This window comes from Trachypithecus francoisi, unplaced genomic scaffold (genome assembly GCF_009764315.1).
Source record: "Trachypithecus francoisi isolate TF-2019V2 unplaced genomic scaffold, Tfra_2.0 Lachesis_group16, whole genome shotgun sequence".
NCBI classification, from domain to species: domain Eukaryota; kingdom Metazoa; phylum Chordata; class Mammalia; order Primates; family Cercopithecidae; genus Trachypithecus; species Trachypithecus francoisi.
Window position 1 is genome coordinate 28,929,656 of NW_022681461.1, and position 25,351 is coordinate 28,955,006.

At 41.4% G+C, this 25,351-nt stretch overlaps 1 protein-coding gene across 5 annotated transcripts in view; it reads right to left on the minus strand.

Moving 5' to 3' along the window:
• PIP5K1B (phosphatidylinositol-4-phosphate 5-kinase type 1 beta) overlaps positions 1-25,351 on the minus strand; it is a 310,533-nt gene that overhangs the window by 149,194 nt on the left and 135,988 nt on the right. For 4 of the 5 annotated variants that reach the window (XM_033237154.1, XM_033237155.1, XM_033237156.1 and 1 more), the window contains one exon: positions 413-543. In XM_033237154.1, the coding sequence (XP_033093045.1) occupies positions 413-543 (131 nt within the window). Of the gene's footprint in view, positions 1-412; positions 544-14,710; positions 14,898-25,351 lie in introns of those variants that run through there. The other variant, XM_033237158.1, reaches the window with a different exon arrangement.

Consider the following 25,351-nt stretch of genomic DNA (forward strand, 5'->3'; position numbering starts at 1 on the left):
TGGGCCTAGCTCATGCTTTTAAATTAGGGGGAGCAAAAACTTAGCACCAGTTGCTGCTTCATGGAAGCCTTCTTTCTCTAAACCCTTGGTGGACATTACTCTGTAATTACCACACTCTCTCCCACTGAACCTCAAAACCTTTCTCCATATGGTCTTCCAGGTATTCATCACAACTAATTAGAATTGGTCCATAGATGAAATCTATTTACTATCTTCACATAAAAATTGCGAGGCATCAGGAAGTAATTGCGATGAAATAGCAAGTAAACATCATTTGGACTGCCTTTGGTCCTGCCAAAGGCCCAATATTCACATCTGTACATGTAAACACGCACATAGTAGAAAAGCCCTTCAATATGGGGTTGTCACAAAGGAACAGCATGGAAATCATCACAAATAAAAATGTTCTTACCTGGGTAGGAACACACTTTCCACCACATAAAAGTCTTGCATAAGAACATCTCGTTCTGGCTTGGAAGTGAGATTGCCCACTGTGTATCCTATTCCCAGCTGAATAGCACCTTTAATAGCAGATGATGCAGTCTGCAAAGAAAAGAAGGGTCTCAACATTAGTCTTAATAGTCAGGGCCTTGTTCAATGGTACAGGCAACAAAACGTGAGTGAGGTTCGATTCTCTTTCTTGCTCCAAAGCAACGACAAGGCTGAGGTTTGGCAAGATGATAAGTTGCTTCTTTTGATGTAGAATCTATTCCAAATAGTAAAGCTCTTTCTTTTCATTCATTTTTTGTGATAATGTTTCTTATAAATGTTTAAAGGTCAAATTATAATCCAATTGCTCATCTTCCTTTCACTAAGAACTCAGAAACTTGAAGGAACACTTTCAATAAATAGCATTATAATTTCTACCCAAAGACAAATGGTACATTCACATTTAAAAAAATAAGAACTTCTATAACATATTTATAAATTAGTAAGAGTATTTTATCCTCATAAGAAATGAGAGAGTAAAAAACAATTTGAATCTTTGGAGTACACAAATAATTTAATTTGGAAATTGCTTACTAGTCTCACCATAGATCCATAATAATTTCTTACACTGATCTGTGCTAAAACATACAGCATGGGGACATCAATATTTCCCACTGACTACTTTTCTGGTATCATCCAATAATTAAGCTGATGTAATGTTAACTTTGAGACCAACTACCGTAAATATGTATATATGTGTGTGTGTGCGCGCGTGTGTGTGTGTATGAGTATACACATATATAGTTTTAACCAATATAATAGGAGAAATAACAGAATAACTCCATTTAGGACAATTAGAATATATTTTTTTGTGGTGAAGTGTGTCATACTTTTTATGCCTTGCACTGCCTAATGTAGTGCTACATACATGGTAGGAATTAAACACTTAAATCAGTGGTTCTTCACCAGGGACATCTGACGATATCTGAAGACATTTTTCAGTAATCACAACTGGTGGTGGTGGCATTATGTCTAGTGGGTAGAGGCCAGGGATGCTGCATAGGACAGTTCCCACCACAAAGAATCATCCAGACCAAAATGTCAATAATGCTGAGGTTAAGAAACACTGACTTGAATGGATGTAATAAAGATCATTGACTTTATAGAAAAGATACTTTCTTTCTGATTTAATGTTTTTACCTAGCAAATCTAAGACCCATCCCCACCTCTCCACATGCTTTATATCTTTTTATTTCTTCAAGCTTTTAACACCAGAGAACACCTGTCTATTCTGGAAAAAATTTCTTCTCTTGATTTCTATGATAGAATATGGTCCTGGAGCCACTTCTATATATATAGAATACACACACACACACACACCACACACACACACACACACACATACATTTTTAAATTTAAAAAATTTTTTTTTTTTTTTTTTGAGACAGGGTCTTGCTCTGTTGCCCAGGCTGGAGTGCAGTGGTGCAATCTCGGCTCACTGCAATCTCTGCCTCCCGGGTTCAAGCAATTCTCATGCCTCAGCTGCCTGAGTAGCTAGGACTACAGGCATGCGCCACCACGTCTGGCTAATATTTGTATTTTTAGTAGAGATGGGATTTCGCCATGTTGGCCAGGTTGGTCTCAAACTCCTGGCCTCATATGATCTGCCCACCTCAGCCTCCCAAAGTGCTGTGGTTACAGATGTGAGCCACCATGCCCGGCCTACTTCCAGCTTTTCTGATAGTCTCTCCTGTCACTTCTTCACTGACCTCATATTGTATTTGCTATAATTGCAGTGTCCCCAGAATTTGGTCTTTGATCCTCAGGTCTCCTTAATTACCCTGGTAATCAATTCATTCCTAATGGCTTAAATACGGTTTCTATTCAGATGGCTGGCAGATTCTTTTTAATCAATTGGGATGCTGTTCTGTCAACACAAATGCAGTGTATACAGAGCCAAATTAATATCTTACAACCTCTCCATACCACTTCTAGATTGACTTCATTTCCCAAGGCACTGTCATCTTCAGTTATCCAAACTTGACCTCCAAACAGACTACATCTAGAACAGGGCTAGGTCTCTAGTCCATTTATTGACTACTTTCCCACAGGGGCATCATTTTATCACTTTGCTTATTCCACAATAAAGGTTATGTCACCTTTAGTGTGAGGACAACTATCTACATCCTTGACACTTAAGGAGGTAGAAAAATGTCTTCGTGTTTTTCTTTTTTCATGTGCCCTTTTATTTAAGATCCTAGGACAGCAAGATGGCAAAAGACTAAGACTTAAGCCCACAGTGCAGTGTTTCTTAAAAAAAAAAAAAAAAAAACCCTGCTATTTTAATGCTCCCTCTCTGAGCTCAGCAATGTCACCAATTGGCGTCAGTGACCTTTTGTACCAGTAGCTCTGACTTTTAAAGGCTGAAATGGATTTTCTTTATTTTAACCTTGCATAAAAATTCAAAAGACATCTCTTCTCCCACACGTCACTCAGACTGGTAAGGCACAAGAGGTGACATGAGCACTTCCCAGAGGGCCCAATACGCCACATTGTTCTAAGCCAGATCTATCAACAGGTTCACATGCTGCCCAAGTGCTCTGCACCCCCCATACCGTACCCTCCCACCACACCCCTGACCCCGCTTTCCAGAACTACCTGTATCTGCTTAACCCACAAAACCACCACGATAACATCATTTGAACACTTCTTGGGCTAGAACAGCCTGCCAGAGTATCCAATTCTTTGTTATTATTTTTTGTTAGTATCTTTCTGTTATTATCTTTCTATTACCCTGGCAATAGAAGGTAGTCAAAGCTGTGACTAGTCTACACATAGTGATATCAAACCTCAGGAGCATGAGAATCACTGGGTACACTTGCTAAAACAGATGATGGTCATGTCCCCAGAATTTCTGATTCTAAAGGTCTGGAGTGAGGACCAAATATATGGTCTTATTCTAAGAAAAAATCTTTCTCCTCTGGTGTGAGGTTAAGTTTTGAGTCCCTGAGGAGTAAGATTTTGAAAAGAACCCTGCTGTTATGTATTTAGTTAAATCAAAAACAGACTGGTAATAATATTACTTTCCATTCAGAGCATTTAAAATTCAGGTGCTCTGATGGGAGAAATAATAAAAGTAGTTATTAATCTTTTTGGACCAACTAATTTATGCCAGGCACGATATATGAATAACAACAATTATGATCATAATCTGTCATAATCATAGCACATACTAATATAGTGTTTACTACTAAATGGCAGGCACTGTTCTAACTGCTTTCTGGTTATATTAACCCTTTTATCCTCACGACTCTATGATGTAGGCACTCTTACTGTTTCTATTGGCTCAGGAAGGTTTAGCAACTTACACGAGGTCACACAGCTACTGACAAGGTGAAGCTGGGACTCACCTCTAGGAAGGCTGGCTCCAGAGTCCCAAGTTATACTCCACTGCCTCTAAATCAGAATCTCCTCACTCATTTGACCCTATCCAGAAATATGAAGCATAGTGATAACTGTTCCCATTTTACAGGGGTGGATTTAGGCTCAGCAAGGTTAAGTGATTTGCCCAAGTCCCTTTGCTAGTGTGTGGTGGAGTCTGATTGCCAAACCCAGGCTGCCTCCACTTCCATGTTTGCAAAATGAGCCTAGAAGCAAAGTTGGAAGTTCTCTTTTAAGTTTGGATGTTTGACTTCAACAAAGCAAAAGCTCTGAGAGAGCCATTCCTTTTGGTGAAACAAGGGTAAAAATGTTATTTGCTTCCAATCATACCCACCCACGGGTAAGCCAAAGAAAAACTTGTAAACTTCTTGGTAAAGCTGTACAAACACCATCGTTCATGTCACCACTGGTAACATGGGGACTATTAACAAAAGGCGTTATTTTGCTAACATACTAGGAATGACACCTCAAAGTTTCCTCCTCCCCAGGTCTGTGTAAAAATTAAGTGCTTTAATATTGATACATTTGGGTATCGCTAAAAAGCATCTTATATATGGAATCTAAAAATGTTGAACTCGAAGTAGAATGCCAGTTACCAGGGGCTGGTTGGGGGCTCGGGGCTTGGGGAGATATTGGTCCAAGGATAAAATTTCAGTTATATAGGAGGAATAAGTTCAAGAGATCTACTGTACAATGTGGTGACTACAGTTAATAACATGATCGTATTTTAAAAATCACTAAGAAAGTAGATTTTAAGTGTTCTCATCACAAAAAGTAACTATGTGAGGAAATCTACATTGTCTCAATTAACTAACTCCACTGAGTCATCTTACAATGTATACATATTTCCAAACGTCATGTTGTACACAATAAATATATATAATTTTTACTTGTCAATTAAAAAAATATAATTAAAAAAAGCATCTTATTTACTTTGTGGAAATGTCTGAGGCACATCCTAATATTAAGCAAGATGTACTTTGAAACTGTGAAAAAACCCTTTGAAACACTACCTGGAGTGTCTCTGATGAGATTAGTAAATCATGATGATGACAAAGAACCTCTGTGTGAAGTGCTGGTGATTGCACTAATAGAACCAATAGTCCTTTCCCTGATAACTCTAAGCCGCTAGAGCTCCCTTCCTTCCTCCAAGATGCCACCAACAGACCAGTGACATGGTGGTGGGTCGCCGGCTTTGCACAACCGAGCTTCTCCGCTTTCCTCTGCATGGCTTGGTATACGCTCTAAAAGTGCTAGGACAGGACTACTGCCCCTTTGAGTGCCAAGGGGAACCTTTGACTCCTTTAAAACATATAGGTATAGGTTTCAGAACACAGCAAACAGAGTCTATTTTTAATTCAGGTTTTTGCAAGGGCTAAGTGGAGGCAATATGTTGCCTGGATACTAGAAAAACCTCTAAAAGCATATGATACTTGGAGAAAAGGAGAACCAGATAATATCACAAAGGCAAAACAAAAACATTTAGTTTCACAGCTCCTCTGTATTAACCCAAACGTGTTCAGATATGATGGTAATACTAAGAGGAAAATGAATATCAGCTTGCATTTGGGTAATATGTTATGGTTTTCAAAGCACTGTCTTTTAATGATCACATTTGATTGTTATAACTGTTACATAGTTAGGTAGGGTTTCTAACGCCATAGTATAGATAAGGAAACCGTGGCTCTGGGAGATGAACTTGGTCTAAATCCCTTAGCTAGTGTGTGCATACTCTGGTCTTCTAGAAGGCTCCCAATGCGGCATTCTACAATTTTGCTTTACTTACCTGAGTTTTCTCTGCTAGAGATGGATCTGATAAAAGCTGAGAAGCAGCGAAGAATGAGATAACAATGATGAAAGTTACAATAAGACCAAATGCCTAAGCAAACCCACTCTTAGAAAAGCAATGATCTGACAAGATTTTAATGTCCTTACAGTACACAGTACACATCTATAAAATTAGGTAACTTAATATGCCATCTGATATCACTGGCTTTAAAAGGAAATATTAAAACATTTCATGTCAACAGCATTTTTCCACCTAAGGTGAACTGATGAACTAATTTTGGGATTATGGCCAATATAGATGTTTGCAGAGTGATTGTTTTCTTTTTTTTTGAGACGGAGTCTTGCTCTGCCGCCCAGGCTGGAGTGCAGCGGCCGGATCTCAGCTCACTGCAAGCTCCGCCTCCCGGGTTCACGCCATTCTCCTGTCTCAGCCTCTCGAGTAGCTGGGACTACAGGCACCCGCCTCGTCGCCCGTCTAGTTTTTTGTATTTTTTAGTAGAGACGGGCTTTCACCGTATTAGCCAGGATGGTCTCGATCTCCTGACCTCATGATCCGCCCGTCTTGGCCTCCCAAAGTGCTGGGATTACAGGCTTGAGCCACCGCGCCCAGCCTAGAGTGATTGTTTTCAAGAGTACAAATCTGATCATGTCAGTGCCTTGCATGAAGCCCTCTCATGGGTTCTCAGCACTCTCCCTGGAGGATTAAGTCCAAACCCCTTAGCTTAACACTGGAAGCCTATCTTAGAATATTATTCCCTGTCTGCTTCCCACTAACTCCCACACGTGATATATATTTTAAAAACCAAATATCCTTTGAGCAAGCTGACCTTATGAACCCCTAAAAATCACATGTGAAAAATTTTCCCTTGTGTGCATTTTTACCAGGGATGAGGTCCAAGGCTGTCTCTGTTTCTGAGAAGATCTATTTTCCCAAAACCATAGACCTACAGAATCTAATTCTAAATCAAAGATATTTACTGACAAGGTGCCTTGAACCAGGCCATAAAGAAATGGTTCAGTATCACCTGTTAACAGCAAGAGAGGGCCAGGTGCAGTGGCTCATGCCTGTAATCCCAGCACTTTGGGACGCTGAGGAGGGTGGATCACTTGAGGTCAGGAGTTCGAGACCAGACTGGCCAACATGGTGAAACCCTGTCTCCACTAAAAATACAAAAATTAGCCCGGCATGGTGGCACATACCTGTAATCCCAGTTACTCAGGAGGCTGAGGCAGGAGAATCACTTGAACCCAGGAGGCAGAGGTTGCAGTGAGCCAAGATGGCGCCACTGCACTCCAGCCTGAGCAAAACAGCAAGACTCAGTCTTAACAACAACAACAACAACAACAACAACAACAACAAAACAGCAAGAGAGTAATTCTTGTATGGGTGTATGGAAAGGGAGATGCTGACCAGCCTCCCCATTTATTTATTATTTCTCCCTCATTCTACTTCAGTAACCGCTCTGGCTCTACAACGTATGCTGGAGTGCAGTGGTATGATCACAGCTCACTATAACCTCAAACTCCTGGGCTCAAGCCATCCTCCTACTTCAGCCTTCCAAGCAGCTGTGACTTCAGGTGTATGCTACCATGCCTGGCTAATCTTTTCAATTTTTTGTTGGGATAGGGTCTCACTTGGTGGCTCAGGCTGATCTCAAACTCCTGACCTCAAGAGATTCTCCTGCCTCAGCCTCCCGAAGTGCTAAGATTACAGGCATGAGCCGCCACACGTGGTCCATGTTCCTTCACTTCTAAAACTCAAACCCAGCTCCAGGTTCTCCCTCCTTTCCCTGGACCTATACTCAAGAAACAAGGCATAGTCCACTTATTTGTCCCACTGAGATAATTAAGGAGAAAGAAAGAGGGATAGATTCCCACTGAGAGAATTAAGGAAAAAGAAATAGAGATTGTATGAAACTGATTGCAGGACTATGGAAATGACAGTTTGTGGGTAGGCAAACCTCTCCTCTCTGAGAGGAAGTGGGACCACCTCTCGCTTCTGGGTTCTTCAAATCAGTTCTCAAGTTCTTCCCTGTATTAGTTTCCTATTCCTTCTATAATAAATTACTACAAGCTCAGTGGCTTAAAACAATGCAAACTTATTACCTTACAGTTCTGGAGGTCAGAAGTCCTAAAACAAAGGTGTTGACAAGGCTGCATTCCTTCAGAGGCTCCAGTGGGGAGTCAGTTCCTAGAGTCTACCCGCATTCCTTGACTTGTGGCCTCTTCCTCCATCTTCAAAGCCAGCAGAATTGTTAAATCTCTATCTCCCTCTGACCTCTGCTTCTCTCATCACATCTCCTTCTGTGACTCCGATCTTCTTACTTCGCTTTTGTAAGGACCCATCTGGATAATCTAGGATAATCTCCCTATCTCAAAATCTTTAACTTAATCACACTTGCCAAGTGTGTGAAGTTATTGGCAATGTCTTCTTAATAGGTTCTAGGGATTAGGACATGGACCTCTTTGGGGTCCCATTATTCTGTAGATCACACCCCACTACTTCAGGATTGACCCTGGCATTTTTTCCAGTGTCCCCTCAGAAACTCATTCAGTCAGAGGCTGTTCATTCTGCTAGCGAAGATCTGAGTACTTGGTATGAGCCAGGCATTATTTTAGGCATTGTGGGAAGCATAAACCAAAAAAGAGACATGGCTCTTGCTCTCATGGGAGTTTCTAGTCTAGTGGGGGAAAGAGACATTAAATAGACAAAGATACACATGCATAAAGACAAATGAAGTCAGTGACAGAAAGAACAGGGTGAAATAATTGAGGTCAGAAGGGCGGAGACCCACTTAAGAATGATGGAGTCTCAGAGGTCTCTCTGAGGAATGATCTGTAGGCTGAGACCTAAAAAGTGAGAATGGGCCAGTCAACAAGTCATGTCAGCAAAGACTGGCTGTGTGCGTTTGTACAAACTGGGGACACAGAGGTGACCTGAACAGAGTCTTGCCCTTAAGGAATTGACATTTTGGACTACTATGTGTGGAAAGACAGAAAGCACGTTAGGAGATTAGGGGAGTTGATTTCCAGGGATAGAGAAGCAGGAAGGTTCAGGGACCTGAAAGCAAATCATATGGGTTAATTAGTGGGGGTAACAGGGAAAGTGCCAGAACTGGAGGCTGGAAAGACTGGACAGACCTACATCTGGGCCTTATAGGCCATCCTAACGGTTTGATGTGTTTCAATGAGGGAACAGCATTCTTATTTGAAAAGGTTCACTCTGGCTGCTACTTAGAGTAGCAGGAACTGATTCCTCACTAGAGCCTCTGAAGGAACGCAGGCTTGTCGACACCTTGATTTTAGGACTTCCGACCTCCAAAACCGTAAGATAATAAGTTTGCATTTTTTTTTTTTTGAGATGGAGTCTGGCTCTGTTGCCCAGGTTGGAGTGCAGTGGCCGGATCTTAGCTCACTGCAAGCTCCGCCTCCCGGGTTCACGCCATTCTCCTGCCTCAGCCTCCTGAGTAGCTGGGACTACAGGTGCCCGCCACCTCACCTGGCTAGTTTTTTGTATTTTTTAGTAGAGACAGGGTTTCACCGTGTTAGCCAGGATGGTCTCCATCTCCTGACCTCGTGATCCGCCCGTCTCGGCCTCCCAAAGTGCTGGGATTACAGGCTTAAGCCACCGTGCCCGGCCAAGTTTGCATTGTTTTAAGCCGCTGAGCTTGTAGTAATTTGTTATAGAAGCAATAGAAAACTAATACAGGAAAGAACTTGAGAAATGATTTGAAGAACCCAGAAGCAAAAGGTGGTCCCACTTCCTCTCAGAGAGGAGGAGGTTTGCCTACCCACAAACTGTGTCATTTCCATAGTCCTACAACCAGTTTCACTGAGGGATTATAGGCAGGAAAGTGATTGGGGGCAGTTGTAGTGGTTCATATAGAGATACTGATGGCTTAGAGAAGGGTGATAAATGAGGACAGGCAGAGGAGGTGGATTTAATATATATAATATAAATATATTGGAGGGAGGGAGAGAGAACTTGCTACGAGCTAGAGAAGAGGGAGAGAAAAATACCAGCAATGCCTCTTGGCATTTTCCTTCAGCAGTTGAGAGGACTGAAGTCACTTTACCAAGTTGAGGAAGCTGAAGAAGCCACATATTTTGGAGCAGAGACTCAGAGTTCCATTTGAGATGCTACTGAGACATCCAACTGGAGATGCTAACGTACAAGTCTGGAGCTTGGGTTAGGGGTTAGACAGAATATTTCATTTTGAGAGTTGTTAGCATATAAATGATATTGAAAACCATGGGGTTGAATGAGAAAACCAAGGGGTTGAATGAGAAAACCAAGAAAGAGAGGGGAGCATCTGAGGAGAGTCCTAAACCACATCAACATTTAGAAAATAGATGGAAGAAGAAAAACCTTTGGAGGAGACTTAGGAGTGACTAATGCAGTAGAACAAAATCAGGGAAATATGGCTTCATTGAAACCAAGAAAGGAGAGAGTCTGAAGAAAGGAGTGACAACCGTCTCCACAAGCAGCTCTTTCATCTGATAATAATATAAATAGTACAACTTGATGGAATATCTAAAGCTATGAGTCAAATTCTCTATATTTTTCTCATTCATATTGTTAATTCATACACAAATCTAAATCTGGATCTAGAATATCTGACAAAATTATTTGATGGACTCGTCAAATTATGCCATCACTAATCATATTTTAAAAGTGATCCTTAACTTAGAAAAATAAAATATTATGTTAAGTTTAAAAAGCAGGATACAATACAGATCATAAAATTTAAACAAGAAAAACCAAGGTGCATGTGTACACATTCACAGAGGAAAATAAGACATGAAGAAAATATACCAAAATGTACAATTATTTCTGGATAGTGGGATATTAGGTGAATTTTGCTTTCAAGTTTTGTACTTCCCAAGCTTTCTAAATTTTATGTTTTATATATAGGAAAGGAAATATCCTCCAATGAAGGTATTGTTACTATATTTTAAAATACATTTTGAGGGATGACAAAGGCATGTTTAGGCATTGCTCACCTTTCTAGCTTTTTCTTTTAGGTCAAGGCCTTAATGCAACAAACCTATGTAATGGTTGTGCTGTTATAAAATGTAGTCATAACAAGTTTATTTTTGTCTCCCACTGTTCCTCTAAATGTATTCTGGGGTTAGATTTTTCTTCTGCCCCAGCATGAAATGTACGGCAGGTCTATGACCCTTCTGGTGGCTTCTGGAATAAAAGGTCCTGTCCAGGTATGGTAGTTTGCACCTGTAATTCCAGGATTTTGAGAGGCCAGGGCAGGAGGATCACCTGGACCTAGGAGTATGAGACCAGCCTGGGCCGCATAGTGAGACCTTTTCTCAAAAAAAAATGAAAAAACTGGTCAGGCATGGTGGTGGCACCTGTAGTCCCAGTTACTCAGGAGGCTGAGGCAGGAGGACTGCTTGAGCATAGGAGGTAAAGATTGTAGTGAGCTGTGATTGTGCCACTGCATTTCAACTTGGATGACAAAATGAAACCCTGACTCAAAAAAAAAAAAAAAGTCTTCTGTTTATTCCCAGTCATAGATCTGTATAAAGGGTCTCATCTAGACATTTGGTATGTATAGTCCTGCTTTATAGCAATAATAATAAAAGCTTACATGTGCTTTTGGTAGCCATCTCTCTCTTCCCCCAGCTTGCCTGGCACAAGCCGGCCTCCAGCAGTGGGAGGGGCTTGAGAGCCTCTCTTCTCTTCTCTTTTCTGACTGGTTGCCGGAGGGAGGGGAAAAGAGGTAGGAAAGGTCTTTTTTGAAGAGTACAGTTGTTAAATGTATCAGGCACTCAAAAGGCTGTCCAGGTATGCATCTTTTTTTCTTGTGAGGTGTTCTCATGGGGTCTGCAGTTCTCCCCTCCAAATGGCTATTGCATTCCTCTGCTTGGTAGTTTCCTGTTGTTTCTCCAGGTCCTGACATAGACAGCACTGGGGTGACTCCACATTAGCTCTCTCTAGAGCTCAGTGCCCTCCATTGGTCACATATCATTTGCCTGGAACACCGAACCTCCCCAAGAAGACTTTTTTGCTTTTGCCATCATCAGAGCAGCTGACCAAAACTTCTCTTCTGAAAACTTTCTGATTTTTCAGAAAAATACTATGGTCGATTGTATCCCCCAGGCTCCATGGAGCACACAGCACACTCTTCAGTGGTCTCACAGAAGCTCCCTTCCCTAGGCTTGAGATCATGGGCAGACCCTCTCCCAAGCCTCTTCCATTTGTGGGTTACTCATGACATATCAACAACTCTTTCCAAATTTCCTCTTCCATACCCCACAGTGGGCCAGCCAGGCCCTTTCATAGAGTGGGGTGATCATTCGACTGGTCTTAGACCACCTCCTTCCCCAAGTTCTACATGGCAGGCTGGCACCTGACCTTGGAATGTGATTAATATGCTTCCATCCCTTCAGCTTGGATTGTGTGGGACTGATTCACGGGTCCCGCTGATCACATGGGGTTTGGGCCAGCTGCATCAACGGACTGCTCACTGTGTTCCGTTCCACCTGCCACGTGACTGCCAGACTCCTCATTCCAAGGCAAATCTCTTTCTCTTTTTCCTTTTAAAACTACCTCCCAGCATAGAAGTCGCCACTAATTTTTGACCATCTGTAGAAATGAATCCAAATTCTTTGCTTGGCCTTCAAAACTTTCTACAATTGAGTTTCTGTTAATGCTAAATGCTGTAATAAATCAATTCTCAAATGCCAAGTCCTATTAAAAAAAAAACCCTTAAAATTTAATGTCTTGATTCAAGAGAAGTTTATTTTTTGACAAGGCATAGTCCACAGTGAGTGTCTCTGAATGATGATCCACTTGCCTTGGTCACATGATTCAGAGAGCCTGGCTCCTGCATCCTGTGGCTCTAGTAGCCCCTAGGATCGTAAAATCCCCTCAGTCCAGCTGGCTGATAGGAGAGGTGAGAGAAGGAAAATCCACTTCTTCCTACCTATGCCAGGAAGTGACAGTGCAGGATATCTACCCCAGGCCTGTCCCTCAACCCTCCTTCACCCTGCTCTGTGCCCTGGGTCACCATCAGTAAGGCTACATCAAAGGGCTCCCTTGCCCTCTGCCTTCTAGTTGGGTTTGGCCAATGGGACACCATGGCAGAAGACTGCAGGGAGGTTTGAGAGTGAGGTCAAGGTGTTTACTTCCATCCCTCCCTCTTTGAGGGTTTGACTCGGTCTGGTTGTATTCTTCTGAAGGTTATAGCTCTTCTCTGTGGCTCTTTCCAGATGATTCCTACTCTGGGATCTAGAAATAGAACTCTTCTCTTACCTCTTCATGGCTTGCGGGGTGGTGGGGAGAGGCGGGAAACAAGGTGCATTTTGCCTCAAGACACCGAACTACTCCTTATGGTTTCCCTGCATTTCTCCCACATCTTTGCAAACAGAGTCTCTCTTTTTCTTTTCTTTTCTTTTTTTTTTAAATTTTACTCTAAGTTCTAGGATACATGCACAGAACATGCAGGTTTGTTACATAGGTATACATGTGCCATGGTAGTTTGCTACATCTATCAACCTGTCATCTAGGTTTTAAGTCCTGCCTGCATTTGGTATTTGTCCTAATGCTCTCCCTCCCTTTGCCCCTCACCTGCTGACAGGCCCTGGTGTGTGATGTTCCCCTCCCTGTGTCCATGTGTTCTCATAAACAGAGTCTTTCTTAAATTCCTTTCAAATTATCTGATTAAAGTGTGCCATCCTTTTACTGCCCAGGTCCTCCATACAATGACTCATTCATAGTACACTAGCAAGGATGAGCCACATGTCCTGGCTCAGATGCAAGGAGGGCTGGCTCTGCAGCTGCTTTCCAGACCCAGCTGTGCTTTGGAAGAGGGGGCACAAATTCTGGTGGACCAGTTACTCTTTTGGCCACAAGCCAGAGATCCTCTTGCCTCTACACAAATCCACCACTTTAGCCAAACTGTCCCACATAAACTTGCCTTGCGATTTCTGGTCTCTGCATCCACTGATCTCTGGGCTTTCCATGCTGTCCTTTTCCATTTTCTTTTCAGTATCCTACCCACTCTTCCAGGTCCAGCTTTACCAATCGTCCCTCCATACAGCCTCTGTTCATTACAGCAGCTAAAAATGGTTACTCCCTTCTCCCAGTACGAATCATTTAATACGTGACTTTTGGGGTATTCCGTTATTTCCATGATTGGCAACTACATTTCTGATATAATTTCTGCAGCATCTGCATTTTCAAAAATAAGAACACTGGAGTTCCACTAAATGATGGCCTTCCCTAGGCTTGCACGAACACTCCATGTGGTGAAATTGCCTTATAACAAGGTTATTCTAACACACTAGGCACTAAACAACCTTGGAAGGAGACCAACACAGATCCACTTTATATTTAATTTTCCCTTTTTATCAAGCAGCCTTTTAACAAGATCATAGTGTATCTGTCTGTTTGATAGAAGCTTTGCTTCTCAACATTTAATAGGAAAGGCAGAATAAAGAAAAAGTGTTTCATGGTTTCTTTGAAATGATCTCTACCTTAATTTGATTGGCAGTGAAGCATGTTCCCTCACTGGAAAGGAAGAGCGTGTTAAGTAAACACTCTTCATTAACAGAAAAATACTGTACTCTTAAAGTATTCATAATACAGCAACATCAAATTATGCACACTTAATTGCCCTAAAAAGAGACATGCCATCAACTGCAGATGAAATTCTTGATTTAAGATAGAGCTGTTATATTTGCTGTATATATTTGCTATTATATTAGTCTTCCAGAAATATTACCCTTTAAACTGAGATGTTCATTATAAATGTAACACAGTATAATATCCTTAATACTATTCTTACACACTAGGGAAGAATATTTCATTTGTCTGTGTACTCAAATAAAAATTATTTATTTGATATAAGTATCGATTTAGATTCAATAGATTAAAATAAGACAGGATTGACTTTTCATCCTAGAATCAACCAAAATAAAATTTCACACAAACTCAGGATGTTCGATTTCCTGGTAGAGGACTTGCTATTGGAAAGATGAAATATTAGTTCAGTGCTAAGCACTGTTTTGGGGGAAATAACACAATGCTTACAGCGGATGTTACTGGTTGTCTCCAGCATCTATTCTCTCTTCTTACTTAGCAGTTGTTCTTCGTGAGGCTTGACTTTGCCCTTGGGGACATCTGGCTGTGTCTGGAGACAATTTTGGTTGTCATACCTGGGCAGTGCTCCTGGCATTGATTGGACAGAGGCCAGGGATGTGCTAAACATCCTACAATGCACAGAACAGCCCCCTCAACAAACAATTATCTAGCTCAAATGTCAATAGTGCTGAGATTCAGAAACCTTGTGATATAGTAACAGAGATTTCAACTGGGTATTTTGCCTGGTTCTCTTTTAGGTAGGTATCATCACATTACTATTTTCTGGCTATTGAGATGGGACAGGAAATGATGTGTCCAACTTCCAGGTCACACCCTCACCAGGAAGGGGTCTGCTGTGTACAGATGTGATGGACAGAGATGAAGCAGGCTTCTCTAATCACTTCTGTTAGCTATAGGTTGAGAATGGTAGAAAAACAAGATGGAAACCTAGGCCCCTAAATACCCTGCAGAAGCAAGTAAATGACCTCTGCACTTCATGCATGTGAGAAATAAACTTCAACTTAGTTTAAGCCACCGTCATTCTGGTTCTTGTTTTTACTTATATTCCAAGTGCATATACCCTATGGACCTATAACCAAATGCTCTTTACCTGAAAAACAATATAGGTTCAAAAATATATCAGACTGAAAGATAAATATCCATAAAGATACCATTGCTCAATTTAGAAAAGTAAATTGTAGCCCACGCTCATTGAGAAAAAGTCAAAAAAAACCCCTCAACTATAGAAAGTGAAACACCAATGTGCCCTTCTCATGCTTACTCTTCATGGTTAACTATTGTCAACTGTTTAGTGTTTGGGCGTTTTTCTCTACACACTGAAAAATACATGCATGTATACAAGCATTACAAATAAAAGTGAGGCTGGGCGTGGTGGCTCAGGCCTGTAACCCCAGCACTTTGGGAGGCCGAGGTGGGTGGATTGCTTGAGCTCAGGAGTTCAAGACCAGCCTGGGCAATGTGGTGAAACCCTGTCTTTACAAAAAATGCAAAAATTTGCTGGGTAAGGTGGCTCGTGCCTGGGGAGGTTGAGGCAGGAGGATCACTTCAGTCTGGGAGGTGGAGGTTGCAGTGAGCTGAGATTGCACCACTGCACTTCAGCCTGGATGACAGAGGGAGACCCTATCTCAAAAATAAAAATAAAATTAAAATGAGACTATTCATGCTTTGTTTCAGTTTGCTTTTTTTTTTTTCAAATACTATCCTTCAATCTATAAAGATCTCATTTTTTAAATGGTTACATAGATTTTCATAGCTTGTATGTATCACAATTGTTTTAACTACTCTCTTATTGATAGACACTAGGGTTCTTGTTCTGTCTCTTTAACAGAAAATAATGTGGTGATGAATATCCTTGTTCATATATTCCTATACACTTATTTCTTGAGTATTTCTGCAGCTTTGATTCCTAGAAGAACTGCTGAGTTAAAAAATATGCACAGTTACACTTTTGGTAGGTACTGCCAAGATGTCTTCTACAGATTTCATCAATTTATATACCCACCCACAGAGTGCTCGGTAAGAATGATTCTGTCCTCATACTCCTACCAACACCAGTATCATCAATATTGTTAACTTTTGCCAGTCTTGTTGTTCAAGTCCCCATTTTCCTGATCACTAGTGAGATAGATTCTCTTTTTGTGTATTAATTGTATTATTTGCTCTTAACTTTATAATTTTCATTTTTTATGGTTATACACTAATAGTCATGTTCAATTATTTTATAGCAATTGAAGTTAAACTGCATTTGTAAAATAGCCCCCATGGAAGCTCTAAAACAATAAAATTTCCATGACTTCTCTTATTAAAATTGTATGCTCTCACAGGGCAGAGACTATAGCTGTTCTACCAAATAGCTATAACCCACCAAATAAGGTTCTTCTTTTTCCTTTTCATAATAAAATTTTACACTTCTCTAGCCTTTTTCATTTAAAATTTAAAATAGTCCTTTAGAAGAATTTACACCCATATACACCATTAAATATACACTTTTGCAATAACAAATAAGGAGTGTGTTCCCTAATTGGCTCATTGGGATGCTGGATTCTTGGACGAATGTGTAACAGCAGCTTGTGGGTGAAGTGGGGGTTGAGAAACACACCTAGGCAGAGAGATACGGAGAAACTGCAATTGTGCCTGCCTACCTATGTATTTAAAGTCATACACTGTAGGGCCAGAAAGGACCTGTAAGATGCGCTTCCTTGAAGTAAGAAATGATCAGGTATCTTTAGGTGGAATCTTTTCACATTACAGTAGTACCTTTCTTGCCATAACTCCACTCACTCTTCTTTTGATGGGGAATGAATGGAATATGTTCATGGCTCTTTTCACCATTCTATTAGCTAGCTGGCCTTTCCTGAGTGCTTACTGTAGTCCAAGCCTTGTACAAAATTACTTACTCTTGATTTACATAAGATGAAACTGGCCCAGAAGGACAAATCAGCTTATCCAAGGCTACACAGTGAGGAGGTGGCAAAGCTGGCCCTTGAACCTAGACCTGTTAACCCTGAGTCCATGCTCATAACCATCATACCTGATGTCATAACCCAACATAGAATTACAGAAATAGTAGCTTTGTAGTTTTGTATTTCAGTTTAGCACAGGCCCAGCTAAACTATGCAGCTATTCCAACTGCTTGTTTCTTGACTACATGGGCCTGTTTCCAAGCAATACCAAGCCAGCTTCTACTCTTTTAATTTGCATTCTCCTTTGACTGGCAAATCCATGATTAACTCTTTGCCCATAGGTGTGGAGACGGGTCAGGGCCAAAGTCAAACCTCTGCACTACAGAATTCTCCAGGGGCACATCACAGCCCTCTGCCAAGTCAGGTGCGCAGACACATGGGCACTAATTTAAAAGGTGTCCTGGATGGGGCCAAAGTGGAAAGGTTTCACTATAACATTGGCGCTTGGGAATCTTTAGAACAGGAATTAGAATCTAGGCTGTTTACCAGCTTTAAGTAAAACAAGATTAGGACAACCAACCAACCTCCCCTCAAAGAAACCCTCAGCAACCTCCACCCTCTCATCCATCCCTTCTGGCCTTATGCTATCCCCACCTACTTCGAGAGGATATTAACCCCTAGCCACCAAGCTCTTGCTTCATATGAAGTCACACACACACACACACACACCTCACTGCTGTTGTTGCTGATTTAGGGAATGAAAGGGGATGATTATAACTCCCTTTAAAACACTGAAACCAGCACGGAAACTTAATCTACTCTGGAAATATCAGTGACATACAAGATCTGGTTGTTATTTTTTACTACCTACCCCAAGAGACTGTAAACCTTTCCTTTTCATTCCACCAACTGACCTCTTCAGTTTTAAAAAGAAGAATGTATTTAGCTAAGGAGGGGAAATAAACCAGTATCTCTCAGTGTTCTGATAGTGTTCGCCAAGCCACTGGTCACTATTCTGCAGTTAATTCAAGAGATAAATCTCTGACTTTATAAGACAGGAGTTAATTGCTATCCATTTCCCCAAACAAAGAGAAAAAAATAGAAATGAAGCTTCTTATTGGGGTAGGGATCACTGGATTTTTTCCCCCCATTTGTGCCTCAATTTGTATTAGTCATGTAGCTTTTTTGTAACTAATCTTCTTGATATATAAAAGACATAATGAGGAATATAATATATGATACTGAAACAGGCCTAGAAGAAATCAAAATAGTTTTTCTTTTCCTTTCAAATCTCTCCCAGTTTAATTCTTCCTCCTCTTAATTTTCATAATAAGCTCTAAGGGTAGATGATAGGGAATTATACATGTATGTATGATATCACAGATGTAATTATCTATGTTAGAGGAATAAATAACATTTATGAAATAGAAAAGCAAAGCTCAGGGATCCAAGATTTAGAAGGAAGAAAGGGGCAGGGTTACTGTTGCTAAACAAGACAGAATCATACATAGAACAAAAACACTTTCAAATTGACAATGCAGTGATTTTATAGACTGACAGTGAGAGGCATCACTTGCTGTGACTTGTTTACCAATCTCAAATCACTTTTCCATATGCCAGCCCTAAACACTCCTTATTATAGAATATAACCAGCAGATGTAAGGACTAAGGAATGACGTCAAGAAGGGATGAGGAAAATGGCTTCTCTCTAAATTCTTATGGCCAAGCTGTCTTTTCTGAAAGAATGGGGGTAAAGACATCCCTCCTTTAATAATTGAGTTATTTTAAATGACTGGCATAACAATTGTTTACAGTACCATGTGCTTTGTAGTTCTGGCCATATTTCTGAAAAGCCACAGAAGAACAATGACAAGGGAATTTTAAACAAAACAATCTGAAACATTAATACCAGTATTTACCTAAAGGGGCTTTAAAATTTAGAATGTAGGTGTTTCCTGGGTAGAAAAAGACTGGTTTTGAGTTTTTGAAGACTCTAACGCAATGATTTCCATTGAGATATTTTAATACACATATATTTTATTGTGTTAAGTGCTTATTTTGTATAAGATTAAGTTATTTGCAACATTTATTTCTCACCATAACCCATCTATTACCTCCACAGATGAGGAAACTTACATTCAGAAGGACTGTAGATAGGAAAGATAAGTCCTAGATCATGTTATACAAAAAGACTATTAAATGGAACTCTTCCTAAATGTGTACATAGACTAATATACACAAAGTTCATTTACATGTTTTTCAATAATCTCCATAACCTGAGTAAAGCACTGAAGGTGGGGGATAATTTTGAATATTGTGCATACTTTCAAATTTGGATTAAGCATTTTTTGTCCATGTAACCTCACGTTTCAAGATCTAGGATTACATTGTAGTCAAGATGCTATTTTCCCCCTACACACTTTCTCTTTTAGAACACTGGAATAGAGTTTCCAAAATCCTCTATTTCTGAGCCCTGTACATTTAAACAAATAGAAGAGCCATGTTAGGCCCTCAGCTTCTCCCACCTGCCTGCAGCTCCCACGCTCCAAACTCACTGGCTTTTCCTCCCTGGCCTTCTGGATCCCTATCTTCCCTTCTTCATAACCTTTAAAATTACTATGTTTCCTATTTCTAGAGGCCAGGATCAGCCCTTCTGCAAGGAAAGCAACTAAGGTCTTCAGAGGAGAGGCACTGTCCTCCAAAACCCAGCTGGCTTCCCAAGCTGCAGATAGGATGAAAGAGAACCCCCACAGCTCCGTGGCCCCGGCCTAGGCTTCTAGCTCTTCTTCTACCAGCTTTTTGACCAAAGGTAGAAAAAGAGAAGTATTCACAGACAATGACTATGGTCCTGATTTCATAAGCCCCACCATATTAATTTACAAACATGGACAGATGTTTGGGATCATCAACATGCAGCAACATCAGTTTCAGGCCCCTTCTGCCACCAGGGGGCTGTGAGACTCAGAGACAGCTTCATTACAGCACAGGGGCTCACTTTCCTCCTCTAGAAAATAAAGGCAGCTGGCTTAGAGAATTGCCAAAATTTCTTCCTCCTCTAAAATTCTATACGATATATGACTTTCTGACTTCATTTATTTTTCAGTATAGATGGTCACTGGAAGCCACTTATTTTGTATGGTTTAACATATTTCATTCCACCATTTTCTCGATGTCCATTTTTTTTTTCCCCCTCCCACTTATAGTTGCTGCTCTAAACACGCAACAGAAAGTAATTGCATTTTGCCTTCTCTGGATTACAACTCTTAGAGACCAATACCAAGAAAGGAGAACAGGCAGTCATTTTTCTCACAAGTGGAGCAGGAGGAAGCAGCCTTGCTTCACCCATGTGCAATTTCCAGAAGTGCCAGCTGGGCAGAGGCTAGGCTGCTGCTTAATTCTCTTTAGTTCTTTTCTCTTGAACACTGAGAGAGCATTATTAAATTGTTTTGGTTGTTGCCCAGGTCATAAAAGTTGGTGTCAGAGCTACCAACAAACACCTTTGAATCACCCCCATGGGATCCCCCGCATTGGATCTCCCTCATTGGTTCTGGCCACCAGACTTGGACATCTTTCTGGGCTGTCAGGTGATGGGCCTGTTCTCAGCAGGTTTCCAAGAACCCCTTGACTGGATCCCCACAAACCAGTCTTCCAGTGGCCCAGTCCCAAATGCACCACTGTTGGCACCTGCTGCTACAACACAAGTGGAAGTGCCCGATGCATAGCTGATTGCTCAATAGAGGGCTGCTTCCTTCCCCCTTCCCCAGGCATGGTTAGAGGAAACTGTGGTGGGTTTCTGCAGCCCAGACCTCTGACCCCACACTCTTTCCAACAACGCTAACCTATCTGCCCTCTAACCACAATGCCTTTCTCAGAGCTTAACTCAGTGTTGGCTGAATGACTGAGTAGATGATATTGAATGAATACAGATCATCTCAATGCCAAGCTTCCATGAGCCTATGGACACATAACCCCTACTGTAAGGCCTCTCTCTTGTTTAGGCCCTGCAGCAGTCAACTTTCAGGATGCACACAAGTAATCAGTTACCTGTCTAAAAATGTTTTTTTCTCTTACATATTTCTTGAGCCCATTGCACAAAAGGCCTGGCCGACTACTGACTTTATCTTCACCTCCGATATTCTGTGCTTTCTCTAACAACCTCTGCCTGTCTCCTGAGCCACAACTCCAGCTTCCCCTCTTCCAGGCCCATGTTGGTAGGGCCTGTGTCTGTGCAGAATCCGTTCATCTTTCTCCCAGCACCAACATCGGATACTTGGCTCCAGAAGGTTCTAAGAAGGGTTGCTTGGAAACAGGTTGGCTTGTGAAAGAAACCTGGCACAGTATATGGCTGGGGGGGAATTTTCTACAGTCTGGTTGGGTAAGGAAATAGGTTTTCCCAAGAGGAGTAGAGTGGCTCACTCTCTGAATTGAAGTGAGTCAAAGAGGCCTCAGTCTCCTCCATCTACCACCACCAGTCGGAGCTGCCCGACAAAGGCATGGGTGGTCCTGATGCCAGACTTCTTGTTGCTGATACTTACGGGCTTGCGTGGTTATGATGTGTTGCCATGGAGGGGAATCACCTTGCTATCAGCCCTACACAATAAGCATGATCGGAAATATTTGTGTCTGTATCCCATGATATAATTGGTTTGGAATGTAACCACCTGGCAATGGGGAAACCCCCCAAAAATATGGAAATTTTCTTTCGAAAATTTAAAAGGGAAGAAGGAAATACAAATCATTTTGACTACATTGGTCCCTGAGTAGAACACAGCGCTGAGGGAAGGCTCTAGCAGCCTCCTAGCCATTTCCTCCCTCCTTGGACCCTTCTCCTTTTTCAGACACTGCTGCCATAGTGGTGTTTGCCAAGACTTGACCATGCTGAGGCCCAGTTCCTCCCCTGGGATAGGGTTCCCTGACTGGGGCTGCTTGTGTCAAGAATGGATCAGGGTAAGGCATTCCTTAGTTCTCTAGATTCACAATCATTTTTTAAAATTCTATGTTTGGTTATCTAAGCTATATCAGGACCCCAAACAAAAACAATACATAAAAATCCTCAACCACAGGACCCACAGATGTGAAGGGCAGAGGGAAGCTGGTTTTTAACTCTGGTCCCTGAGAACAGAGATCTCAGAGAGCAAGTGCGGAAGCAATACTAGGACCACCTTGGCTCACTTCAGTTCACGGACTATACCAGGTATGTTTATTCCACAAGTCAAGCTATTTCTAAATTAATCAAATTTCTACATAGCCTTCAAAGCCAAGTATCAGATAAGTCACAGATTCCTGTAGGCCAAGATTTCTCAACTTTGGCACTATTGACATTTTGGATTCGAGACTTCATTGTTGTTTGGAGCTGTCCTGTACATTGTAGGATGTTCAGCAATGTCCCTGGTCTTTACAAATGGTGCCTGTAGCACCACTTCCTCCAGATGTAACAACCCAAAATACTTGCAGACATTACTAAATGCCCTCTGGAGGGGTGGTGAGCAAAATCAGCTCTGGTTGAGAACTAAGACTTTGTCTAAGTGCAAAACTCTCATACCAAGATACATTCCCCTTCTATCTGTAGGTGGAAGTACAGCATCAATGCTTGTTGTCTGCATATATGCTATCCACATCAATGGAATGTCTCATACTGCAGATGTGTCAAGAATAATGCTTTAATATTTCACAGTTTTAACTCACATTTTGTTTCACCAAGCCAAGTGCAAAACACTTGAAGTGACATTACTATTTTTAAAAAACAACCTTGGGTAATTTGGAAAAGAAAGTGCACTTGCTGTTGCTTTTGTCATGATCCTTGTCCTTAAAAGTGCTGCTGGTGCAGTGTGTGTACAAACATGCCTATCCACCCTCCCTGCTTCCATGGACACATGTGCACATAGACACTGACGCAAAGGCTACTGTGTACCACAGCAGATGAAAGCCAGGTTCTCAAGAGTAAACCAGGCAGGGAGTATATTAGCCATCCAAGCATGAGAAACGCTCAAGTGGAAATCGACATGAAGGCATCTTTGGGGCACATGGTTTGATGGTGTCACCCCAGTGAGTCCATCAGAGGTGCTGGAGATGAGCGTAGTGGGCTGAGAAACGCTGAGGGCCAGGGCCTGGAACATGAGCTACAGTGTGGCTTTCTGCACTCAGCATACTCTTGGTCCAGGGACTTAAGGTATTTGGGCCTCTGTTTTCTCATATGTTAAAGAACAGTTTTATCAGAGTACTTCCAACTCTAACAGTCTAAGTTTCTAAGAATACAATGCAGAAAATGCCACTTCCACCCACCCCACAATCCTTCTTCTTTCTAAATTAATCATTTCTGCCATTTCCACCTCAAATGATGGTCACTATTCTCAATTCAAAAAAACTGCAAAAACACACAGAATATTCAATTACTTTCAAGTAAAAAGGTCTGTCTAGTCCTGTCATCAGAAATGACGACTTTTATTCCTATTTTTTGTCCAAAGTTAAGTATCTGTGGATAGCTAATGTTCCGTTTTCAAAGAACTATTAAAAAATCCATCTAAGTTTATCCAAACTGTGGGCTGAAAGACGGAAAATACCAGTCCCATGGTACATATGAAGTCACTGGCCTATTTATAGTTCTTGATTCTAACCTAGGGATCACTTGACTCTCTACCCCATGTAGAGATTTTCCATATATCATTTCCTTCTTCTGGACATGCTTCATAAACATGATCTGCTTCTGTAAACACCAAAGAAATAATATGGCAAATGGTTCTGTGGGAGAGGCATAATAATCCAGGAAATGAAGGGGGCCATATTGTCTCCAGCAGTGAGTTCAAAATTTGATTTTGAAAATTCTGTTCAAACATGAATTGCTTCATGTTAACAGTAGTAACCTGAGTCACATTTGCTTTTCAGTCAGAAGGTGTTGCATCTGAAGCCAGCTTCATGCTTATATCCTAGAAAATGATTTCTCATTTACGTACATTGATTACAGGGAGACTTAGGTATTGAAGGTACATTTATTGAGCATGTTGATTTTATGGAGGGATTGAAGTAGAAAAGGGAAAGAGAGGAGGAGAAGGAAATACAGACCCGAGACAGTGATGTCTACACCTCAGGATCACAGTTGGTATCTACTGAGAGAGTACCAGACAGACTGACAGTAACGACAAAGACCTAACAAAGAGCTGCAGATGCACAGAGGTAGACACTGTGAAATTATGTGGTGGCAGACAGAACAATGTCTCCCAAAGATGTCCACACCCTAATCTCTAGAGCCAGCAAATACATAACCTTAGAAGGCAAAATATAACATGTTACCTTACAAGGTTGCAAATACAATCAAGGTTGATGATCAGCTGACCTTGAGTTAGGGAGATTGTCCTGGACTGTCCAGGTGGGCCTAATGTAATAATACAGGTTCTTAAGAGTTAAAAAAAAGAGGAGGCATAGGAGCAGGTGAGTGAGACATAATGTAAAAGGGATTCAATCTGCCATTGTTGGCTTTAAAGGTGGAGGAAGGGGCCATGAGCCAAGAAATGTAAGTGGCCCCTAAGGAAAAGGCTTCTCTCCTAGAGCCTCCATAAGGAACACAGCAATGCTGACACCTTGATTTTAGCCCAGCCAGAAGAATATTAAATGTCTGTTCTACAGAACTATAACATAACAAATGTTTTAAGTCCCTAAGTGTGCAGTAATTTGCAGTAGCAGCAATAAGAAACTAATACATACAGCAAATGTGAAATATTTTATTTTTCTTTTCTTTTCTTTTTTTTTTTGAGATGGAGTTTCACTCTTGTTGGCCAGGCTGGAGTGCAATGGTGCGATCTTGGTTCACCACAACCTCCGCCTCCCAGGTTCAAGCGAGTCAACTGCCTCAGCCTCCTGAGTAGCTGGGATTACAGGCATGCACCACCACGTCTGGCTAGTTTTTGTATTTTTAGTAGAGATGAGGTTTCACTATGTTGGTCAGGCTGGTCTCAAACTCCCGACCTCAGGTGATCCGCCCGCCTTGGTCTCCCAAAGTGCTGGGATTATAGGCATGAGTCACCGCACTCAGCAGTGAAATACTTTCAATACTTTTAGGTCCTGTTCAATTGAGGCACCCGAACATTTTCACTCTTTGTCCCACTAGCCCCAAGAGTTGACGCTAATTGGCACTGGGTTGAAATGAAGGAGACTGGCTTGCATCTCTGTGGTC